This window comes from Prionailurus bengalensis, chromosome A2 (genome assembly GCF_016509475.1).
Source record: "Prionailurus bengalensis isolate Pbe53 chromosome A2, Fcat_Pben_1.1_paternal_pri, whole genome shotgun sequence".
Classification (NCBI taxonomy): domain Eukaryota; kingdom Metazoa; phylum Chordata; class Mammalia; order Carnivora; family Felidae; genus Prionailurus; species Prionailurus bengalensis.
Genome location: NC_057348.1, coordinates 61,048,138 through 61,058,521, shown reverse-complemented (window position 1 = coordinate 61,058,521; position 10,384 = coordinate 61,048,138). Strand labels below are relative to the sequence as shown.

At 59.8% G+C, this 10,384-nt stretch overlaps 1 protein-coding gene across 2 annotated transcripts in view; it reads right to left on the bottom strand.

The window, feature by feature from the left end:
- Positions 1-213: 213 nt before the first annotated feature.
- ADCY1 (adenylate cyclase 1) overlaps positions 214-10,384 on the bottom strand; it is a 109,250-nt gene continuing 99,079 nt past the window's right edge. The window contains exons 18-20 of one of the 2 annotated variants that reach the window (XM_043588413.1): positions 7,725-7,839; positions 6,548-6,672; positions 214-4,851 (exon numbers count right to left, since the gene is read on the bottom strand). In XM_043588413.1, coding sequence (XP_043444348.1) covers positions 4,525-4,851; positions 6,548-6,672; positions 7,725-7,839 — 567 coding nt within the window. In that variant the 3' untranslated portion in view covers positions 214-4,524. Of the gene's footprint in view, positions 4,852-6,547; positions 6,673-7,724; positions 7,840-10,384 lie in introns of those variants that run through there. The other variant, XR_006298432.1, reaches the window with a different exon arrangement.

Sequence of the window (10,384 nt, the reverse complement as noted above, 5' to 3'; positions counted from 1 at the left end):
ATCGGTTTGTATTTTGCTCATGCCAGACCGCATATGCATACACACACGCACTTGCACACACATGCACATTTCACACCCATGCAAGAACACACACGTACACACATTTCACACCCGTGCACGGGCGTGTGTGCACACACACACACTCACCCATATACATGCACACATGCGCACGCACACACACGCACATACGCACTGATGTGAGCAAATCATGGCTCCAGCACAGCAGTTACGGTTTATCTGTGTGAACAGATCTGATGGGAAACAGACGGATTACATCTGCAGGGAAATTAAGAAATTCGAATGTAGGAGTCGTTACCATAAAGCCCTTTAGGGAGCTGTGGTCCCCAGACGTGGCCCCTGCAATCACGTTTACTCCCACGAGGGGGACAAGCAGGTGACATGTGTCCCCAGCACTACAGGACCGGCCTGCAGGTGCGCACAGAGAGCAGCCGGCTTCTGGAGCTGGGCGTCCCTGGGAGCGCCCCGAGGGCACAGTGTCTGGGGCTGGCACCCTGCCTCGTGCTGCTGGCCACACCAGGCTGTCCCTCCCACCACGGGCACTCTGCATTGCTACATCTGCTGCTGCGGGGCCCCCATGGTCTCTGGGCACAGGGCCTGCCTCTGGCTGCTTGCCACCTGCCACAGTATCGGGGACCCGGCCCCACTCCCCAGGGGCCCGCACTCCCGGGACCAGCTGCCAGTGCCAACCCCACACCTCCGGAGTCCAGCCTGGCCAAACGCACAGGTGGGAGTATATTCCTTAGGCTGAGCCAAACGGAGCCTTCCTGAACGTCTGCCTCTTGACCCCATCCCCACCCCACCCTCCAGGACGGGGGTCCTCAGGCCACCCCCAGCTGACCTGGGACCTGATTTCAACCCACTCCAGCCTATGACTCGTGAAGACAAACACTACCGCCAGATGCCACAAGAAGACAGGCCACACCCCACGTTTCCCACGTCCCGTCAGAGGGTGTTGGGGCTCAATCGTCCCATGTGAACTTTCAAAGCAAACGCAGCCGGGCAGACAGGAGGTCCAGGCGCCAGGACGGGGCCATGCCCTCTGCTTCCAGCCGGCCACAGCTGCCCCTTAATTTCACCAAACCAAACATTTTAAAATCAACAGCTTCTAAGAAGGTGAACTTTTTGTTTTTGTTTTGTTTTGTTATGTTTTTTTTAATCGAAGCCACTACAAAATCGGGGTCAAGTCAGTTTCCGGGGGTGACTTTCCATACAGCCGACAGGCCTGCACACTTCAGAATTCCATGTGTCAGCTGTGACCCAGCTGGTCAGGGGGCCGCTCAGTGCCCGGCAGCGGGGAGCACCTGCCGGGTAAGCCGTGCATGGGTGCGGTGGGCGGGGCCTGCCTCCCAGGGAGGGACCAAAAGGACCCGACTCAGGGAGTCACAGGTACACAGCGCACAAGGGCACGTGCACATACATGCCGGGATAGAGACGGGTCCACCAGACCGAGACAGAGAAGGGCAAGGCCAACCGGACCCTTCCTTCTTGAGTGGGACAAAGCAGGGGTTCGGTACGTCTAGGCTGCTGATGGGGCCCAGCATGGAGCTACAGGGGACCCGGGGTGTGTGCCTCTGAAGGCTGGCCGGGTCCTGTCTGAGAGTGTAGCCCGAGTGTCGACCAGGCTGAGTGGGGAGGATGGGCGTCCCGGCTCTGAAACACGCGGAGACAGCCTAAGGGGAGTCACTGATGTGCACAGACCCCAGCCTGCCCTCCCTGTGTCCCTCTGCTCCCTGTGCCCGGGGCACCGACAGCAAAGCCCATGGAGGAGCCTGAGCTGGGTCTGGAGGAGGGGCTGGAGGGGCCCTGGAGGTGTCGGCCCCCCATAGCATGGCTCGACTTGGGCACACATGTGCACATGGCTTGTGTCTGAGTTACTGGTCTGTTCTGCACCGGGCTTGGTTCCACATGTTAAAGTTGTTATTGCTTCTAGTGACAGAAGGTGTCTGGAAGCTCTGGTGGCTTTGGAGTCTGATAAAAGTGCAGGCTCGGGGGACCTGGTCTGTGGGGGGTGCTGCCCTGCAGGACACAGACCCTGTGGAGTGGACCACCCGGCCCCATGGTCCGTGGAAGCATCTGGAAGTTTGGGGTTGCTCTCTAGTCTACTGAGGTTGGGCATAAGCAGCACACAGAGGGGGCGCCAAGGGACACCCCAAAGTGCCCCTCAAGCAGGGCGTGGCTTCCCCAAGCAGAAACGCAGGGCCTTGGGAACATCGCACGTCTGGGTAAAGGGTGTCATTCGCACCGTGATGGGCTCTTCTCATTTTTGGTGGGAGCGAAGGGGTGTCGTGTGAAACACTGTGCTGTTTACAGAGCATCTCAAATAATTCAGAGAGGACCCCACGCGAAAGGCTAACGTTTGTCCGTGAACGCTGTACAAGAGTAAAAACAAGTAAGGCAATATCCTACAGTCCCATCCCAAGTACGGAGGAAGATGGCACACAGCGACCGCTGAGGCGGCACACGGATCCTGCACCCCAGGGAGCCGCGGGGCTGAGCCGCTGGTGACTGACGGTTGCTCGCTCGTGGAGGTGGGAGCCTCGCTGCCAGGGTTGGTCACAGAGGTCGGCTGCTCCTGGTTCCGTGGACCCCGGGTTGGGCCCAGCGAGGCCAGAGGGCCACTGAGAGTCCCGTGGGCGTCCACCCGCCTCTGGAATCTGCCGTGCGTGTCTGGGGAGCCACCAACCCATCTCCGCCAGCTTTGGGCCGGGGCCCCGAATCTCTAACAACAACCTCATGCTTGGGCCGTCCTGACTGCCCGGTCTCCACGTCCACTTCGAGGGGACACGCGGTCCCACCGGGGCCACCCGGGGAACTCAGGACCCTGCCTCAGCTAAAGGCCCGTACCCTCAATTCCTGTAAAGTCCCCTCTGTCTTGTGACAGAGCACGTTCACGAGGTCAGGCCACAGTGCCATCCACTGCTCCCCGGCCCCCAACCTGCCCTGGGTGGAAGACGGGCCAGGTCCCCAGCCCTGCAGCTGGGTGCAGACAGGCACACGGGCCACATGCTCACAGGACTCTTGAGGTGACTCAGGTTCCCCTGAAGGAATCATGCCATGTCTCTAAATGTGGGCAGCGGGGGGGTGGGGGGGTGGGGAGTGCGCAAGCCGGGCCACTGAGACTTGTCAATGTAGCGATGGCTGTTGCTGGCCAGCAAACAGCTTGTTCTCAGGAGGGAGACTGTCCACCCACCCACTTCTGTCCTGAACCTGCGCGGACTGCCCCGCAGAGCCCCTGCCCGGCAACACGGCTGGGCAGGGTCGCCCCCCACGGAGCATGCCACGCCTCGCAGGCCTCCAGCGGGAGCAGCCTGGGGACATCCCCGGGAGCAGGACCCCCAGGCCCCTTCACTGGCTTCAGTCCCCCAGAGGCCCCCGCACTGCATGCTGGAGCTGCAGGTCAGGACTGGTCCCTAGATGGACTTGTCTGCCCAGACCCCCCTCTGGTGCCAAAACGGCCTTCCTCCTGCGGTCGGAGCTGAGGCCCCCGAATGTCTCGTCCAGGTATTTCTGGTCCGTCCTTTCCCCCGGCTGCTGCCCTGTGCCCCCAGCAGCACATCCCGGCGTCCTCGGTCTGCCCCTGCGCACATAGGTGACTCCCAGACCTCCACACAGTTCCCTGCAGGAGGCCGGACACCCACACGTGCAGCCCGAAACTCACTCTGAGACTCCCCGTCCGGCCGCTGGTTCTTCCGCCCTAGAAGCTCTCTCTGGGTCGTGAGGTTCACTTGTTTCAAAATCCATGCAGGCTCATGTTGTAAGTACTGGAGACCAAGATGACCAGCACGGTGACCAGAACAGCCGGGGTCTGTAGGAACCGGTGCCGTCAGGGGTCAAGGGACAGCACAGCGCAGAACAGGGAGGACGCTGGTCTTGATGCGGAGACGTGGCTTGGGGGCCCGTGAGTTCCAGAAGACCCGCCTCTGGCTCTCAGCAAAGACCATTCTGGAAGGAGGTGTCCCCACCGCCTGCGCAGCCAGACAGGGGGCTTGTCTGTTCTCCCCAAAACCGCCCATCAAGGGCCCAGCCATCTGGGCCACGTTCTTGCCCTCACGGCCCTGCCGAGCAAGGCCTGGCTTCCGTCCACGCAGGCCCCACCACACAGGGTTCATGGTGCATCTGCCTAGGGGCACACTCGCGCTCACGCCCGCCGGCCACAGCTCCGTGGCTCTGGCTGAATGGAAGCCCGCAGCCCCGCAGGATGTCCTGAAGGGCCCAGAGCCTGACGCTGACCCGGCCGCTCCCAGGCAGCTGCTCCTTCTCTGCCACCAAGGAGAGGACCACGCGAGCACAGTCCCGTGAAAGCCTCAAGTCCACGCGGGCAGGGCTGCCCCTGGCCCGTCACTGCCCGGCTGCTTCGGGTCATGCCTGGACAGCTCCCCTTCCGCAGCCCAGCCACTGATGCCCGGCCCGGCTGTCGGCCGGGCTGGTCCCTGCTGGAGCCCCCGAGGCCCAGACGCCCCGCACATTTGTGCCCTGAGCCCCCGGCAGCCAGCGTGGGCTCCGCTAAGCCTCCTTCCCAGCTGCTCCGGGGGGCAGGTGCTGGCCGTGGGGGCAGGAGGGGAGCCCTGAGCCCTGCAGAGCCCCCATCCCGGCTCTGACCGGGAGGCCGGCCATGGAGGACACCGGGGGTGGGCCCGTGCCCAGTCTGCCCTGGAGGCCGGCTCGCCCGTAGCCACACACTTTCCGCTCCCTGGCTTGGGAGCCGTTTCCGTCCGTCCTGCCTTCCAGGAAGTACGTCAGCATCTCACCCTTGCCCTTGACGCTGACCTTCCCGCGGCACACGAAGCGGTAGGTCCCCCGGCGCAGCAGCCGGTGAACCTCCTCGGTCACCTGCAGCGGAGGAAAGCAAGCGGGCACCCCTCTGGGTCGGCGGGCGAGGATCCTGGGGGCAGGGCCGCCCGGAGACTCCCTTCTCCACCCACCACAGCCTGTCTCCAGCATCATAGAGAGCTGGGGACCCGAGGGGCCCCAGGGATCCCCAAAGGGACAGCCCAGGGTCTCGGCCGCCTGCACACCAGCCAGCCACAGGCACGCAGGAGAAAGCAGTGCTCTCCAGGGGGAGGCCCGGGCACCAGCCGGATGCCTGGGCGGGACCAGCTCCAGCGGCTGACAGTGAGGGGCGGGACACACAAACCTGCATCGCTAACATCTGGGGCCCTCGCTCGCTTCTTTGAGGAAAGAACCAAATGTCCCATTGGGACCCAGCAGAAGAAGGATCCCATAAGAAGCGTTTACTGGCGGGTGTGTTCAACACGGGAGGGGGCCCTAGTGAGGGGCCACTGGCGGGAGAAGTGTCTCCGGGAACAGAGGTGGTCAGGGCATGTCAGAGCCCTGGGACCCTGAGAGGCGGGCACCTGGGTCAGAATGTGGCCACGCAGGACTTGCAGAGACCCACATGCAGCATGGGGGCGGGGGCCATGGAAGGGCAGTCCCTGTGGTATGACAGTGGGGCAGGGGAGGCAGGCACTTCGTGGAGAACAGCCACAGTCTATGGCGGGGGCTTGCTGGAATCTGATTTTGGAAACTTAGTGGACCTGGGACAGTGGCCTGGCTTCACCAAGGTCCCCCTACACGTGTGACCTGTCCTGGGGAGGCCGCAGGGTCCTGGATGGCAGGTGGGGTCACTCAGTGCCTTCGAGCTGTTCACAAACCACACACGGTGATGCGGGAAAGTGTGTGACAATAAAAGAAATTCGAAGGAAGGACTGCAGACATGCAGACGCACCTCAGGGGATCCTGCCCTGTGCTGGGCACAGCTCTCCTGACAGTTTAAACCCAGGAACCCAAGGGCCTGCCAGGCACCTGAGAGGGACGTAGCACCTGCTGGATGCTGGCGGCGGGGGGGGGGGGGGGGGGGGGGGGGGCGGTGGGAGGAACAACTGAACACGCAGATGCCGGGGAGCTGGCAGCCTCTACACAGCTCTCGAGGACCTTGTGAGGCATCAGGGCAGAGGGGGAGGCCAGTTCTGGACCCGGGGCCGCTGACAGAGTGCCCTGCATTCACTGTCCCGGTCCCATGGGCCCCCAGAGGCCAGCAGCAGCCACACAGAGGGACAGGCCTCCTCCCCCCAAGGCCCCAGGGCCTGTGGTGTGAGCCCCCGCAAACCTGGCCGAGGTCCCGAGAGCCACCCACAGCCCTGCACACCTGGGAAGAGCTGTCACTGCCCCCAAGCCTTGGGGTGGCCGGTCCAGGGGGTCAGGGCCAGGCATCTCACAGCACCCGCCCTTCAAAACCCCAGGAAGCCCTTCCCTCTAAGGCAGCCGGGCAGGTGGGCAGGGTCCTGGATGCCAGAGGGGCTCACTGTCCTTGACTGGGACCCCAGCCCTCACCACACCCCCAACTCTGCACACGGCCATAGAGCAAACCAGACAGCAACGACCTCACGCCCCACAGGCTGTGGACACGCTGTGCTGGGCGGCATCCCGTCCCTGCCAGGCCCTGGGGCTCAGGGCCACCCACTCCCGCCAGGCCGGCCCCCGCCTCCTGCGTCTCGTCTCCCAGCCTTGGCACTCGTGGTGAACTGACCTGGATTCTGCCCTGGACGCCGGTGCTGTCCATCCGACTGGCCACGTTGACTGTGTTCCCCCAGATGTCGTACTGCGGCCTCCGAGCCCCGATCACCCCGGCCACCACAGGGCCCACGTTGATGCCTGGAAAACAGCATCAGCACCGTCAGTGCCGGGAAGGCTTCCGAGGGCAGGAGCTGCCCCTCTTGGGGTCGTGGGGTCCCGGGGATCCTGGAACAGTGTCCAGTCCGAAGGGGCCGTTTGGAAGCCTGGGTGTACAGCCCCGTCCTCATCCTGAATCCCGTTCCCTGGAACGGAGACTCCACACTGCTCAGACGCCTGGCCTTTCGGGATGGCAGTGCACTCCCCCACACTGCTGTCCCCTTCCATTTCCCTGGCTGTGACCCTGCAGGTCTTGTAGGGTATGGGGCCCGGAACCATTCACGCTATTTCAGGGTGCTCTGAAGTGGGGAACAGAGGCCCCCTTCTCTTCACGTGGCTCAAGGTCCGAGTGCCCATCACCCCTGCAGCCATCCCAGAACTGGGGCCTCCTGGCCCTGCAGAGGCCACGTCACGTCGCCCCACACCGCACCCCGCACACTTTTCTGGGTCAGCCACAGGCACTGCGTCCCAGCCCAGCAGTGGGGTGCCGGTGTGGTATGCAGGACGCGGGGCCCAGACAGGGGCCCAAGGGCCACTTCCCCCACAGCTGGTGGGCCGGGCTCCCTGCTAGGTCCTCATGGGGGAGCGGGAACAGAATTTCTGTTTCCTGCCACGTCACTACACGCGGTGGAGTCCCAGCCAGAGGAGACAGCAGGACGCAGGGACTCGGGCCGGGCAGGCGCCAGGTTCCACAGACCCCTGCCGTCACCCTCACGCTCAGCCTAGCTCTTAGGATTTTTACTGGACACTGGACGTCTGAATTCTAGAACCACCACAAGCAACCATTTTTGGAGCATTCCCCCACCCCCACCCCCCACCGCCCCCGCCCACCACGAGTGGACTTAAGTGTTTCGTGAGCTCAACAGCAACCCTTTGGGTCTCAGGTCCGGGTCCCAGGACCCTTTCAGAGGCAGCTGTCCCTGTGCCCCCCAGGCTGCCCCTGGGAGGTCTGCCCTCCCTCCTGGACAGGAGGGGCCAGGCCACCAAGCCCTGGGTGGGGCAGGAGCAGCGTGCTGGCGTCCGAGGCCACATACCCACACGGAGCACAAAGTCGTTGTAAGACTGGTAGTTGATTTCATCCAGGACGTCGAACATCTCGATGGCGAAGTCAGCCAGTGTGCTCAGGTGGGAGGAGATGCCCTTCTTGGCCTGCACAGAGCAGACGGGGGGCGGTTACCACACTTAGGGGGTGTGACCACATGTGGGGGCTGGGACGCTCCACGGGCACCCCGCCAGGGGCAGAACCTGACCCCACAGGCACAGCAGCGCCCTGCCCACTGCAGGCTGGGTGGTGGCCTGGTGTCAGCCCCACGGGGTCGTGGGTGCACTGCCGGCACAGAGCCTGCTTAGGATTCTTTCTCTCCTCCTCTCTGGACCCCTCCCCAACTCAAGCGCGTGCTCTCTCTCTCTCAAAATAAACTTAAAAAAATATTCATTTGAGACAGCCCCTCTTGTGTAAAACAAAGACAACCGTCAGGTTTTTCTCTTCTTGTGACAGTTCAAGGTTTCTCATTTTTCTCTGTTTACGGGTATTTTACTAGTCCTCGAATAAAGGGAACAAACGCTTTAAAAAACTTAACTGACTTAACTCTTGTCCGAATGGGTTAAGGTCTATCGGTAAATAGAGCAGATGGCCTAGAGAGTCCCGTAGGCTGTGCCCCTGCCCCCACCCCACAGTTTGCCTACTATTCACATCCTGCGTCAGGACCTTTGTCGCCACTGATGTGCCCACGGTAATTCACTATCATCAACTAAAGTCCACAGTTTATATTATGTGTGTACGTTCTATGCGTTTTCCCAAATGCAGAGTTTCGTGCACCCACAAGAGTAGTTTTACTGTCCCGCCAGCTCCCATGCCCGCCTGTTCATCCCTCTCCCCCAACCCCGCTGGCAACCCCTAATCCTTCCAGGTCCCCATGGTTGTGCCTCTTCCAGAATCTCCCGTAAGTGGAATCACACAGTACGTAGCCTTTCCAGATCTGCTTCTTGCCCTAGTAAGATGCATTCAAGTCTCCTTTATGTCCTTCTGTGGCGTGAGAGCTCATTTCTTTCTAGAGCTGACGGACCGTAGTCTGTTATCCATTCACCTACCGAAGGGCGTCCTGGTTGCTCCCTGGTTTTGGCAATTATGAGTAGAGCTGCTGTAAACATCTGTGTCAGATGTTTCGTGGCCCTAAGTCATCTGTCCCTTTGGGTAAATGCCAAGCAGTATTGCTGGAACGTACAGTAAGAGTGTATTTAGTTCTGTAAGAAACCGCCAGACTGTCTGTCCCCCACAGCGGCCGCCCCACTCTGCGCTCCCACCAGCGGTGAGCATCCCTGCCACTCAGCGTCCTCCCCAGCGCTGGGCGTCGTCAAGGTTCTGGCCCCTCTAATCAGTGTGCGGTGGTGTCCCATTGTCTTAATTCGTATTTCCTTGCAGACGCCTGATACAGAATATCTCTTCCAATGCCTACTCATCATGTGCCAGCGACATGTCTGGATTTTGTGCCCACTTCTTAACTGGGTTGTTTTCTTATTCTTGAGTTAGGGTTTGATGCAAGCCCTTTATCAGAGAGGTGGTTTGCAAAGATTTTCCCTCAGTCTGTAGATTGGCGTTTCATGATAGTATTTCCCGCACACATTTAAAATTTTCAGTTAGGCCCAACGTAATGATGATTTTTTCCATGGGTCATCTAAACACTGATCATAGAGGTGCCTGGGTGGCTCAGTCGGTGAAGCACCCGACTCTTGATTTCAGCTCAGGTCACGATCTCACAGTTCATGGGATCAAGCCCCCACATCAGGCTCTGCGCTGACAGTGTGGCGCCTGCTTGGGATTTCTTTCTCCCTCTCTCTCTGCCCCTCCTCTGCTCACGCTCACTCTCTCTCAAAATAAATAAACATTAAAAAATAGCTTGGGGACACCTGGGTGGCTCAGTCAGTTAAGGGTCCGACTTCGGCTCAGGTCATGATCTCACAGTTTGTGAGTTCAAATCCCACGTCAGGCTCTGTGCTGACAGCTCGGAGCCTGGAACCTGCTTTGGATTCTCTGTCTCCTTCTCTCTCTGCTCCTCCCCTACTTGTGTTCTGTCTCTCTCTGTCTCTCAGAAATAAATGTAAAAAAAAAAATAGCTTTAAAAAATAAAATAAACACTTAACACCAACCCAAGGTCACCTTGATTTTCTCATGTGATTTCTAGATGTTTAACACTTCTGCCCTTCACATTGAGGTCTATGATCCATTCTGATGTAATTTAACCCATTTTGTGTTAACATCTCTCTAAATACAGGTGTGTACTTGTTCTGGCACTGTTTGCTGATGATTACCTTTGCTCCATTCACTCTTCTGTCAAAGAACTGTTGACTCTTGTCAATGGGGGTCTGTGTCTGGGCTCTCTATTTCATTTCGTTGATCTAGTTGTCCATTCTCCCCAACACCACACAGTCTTGCTCATGGCAGCTTTCTTTCTAGCAACCTGAAGTCCGTAGTTCAGTTCTCCAACTCTGTTCCACCTCTGCTGTCCTGTGTTAACGGCTCTGCGTGTTTTGCCTCATGTAAACTTAGGGCCAACTGGTCAATATCACACAGTGACACGCTGGACTTTTGAGCAGGATTGCAGGAAATCTATAAGGTCAGCAATAACCGGCCTCTTGACCTTGAGTCTTCCTATGCAGGAACGTTCCTTCTACACCTGTTTGATCTCGATTTCTT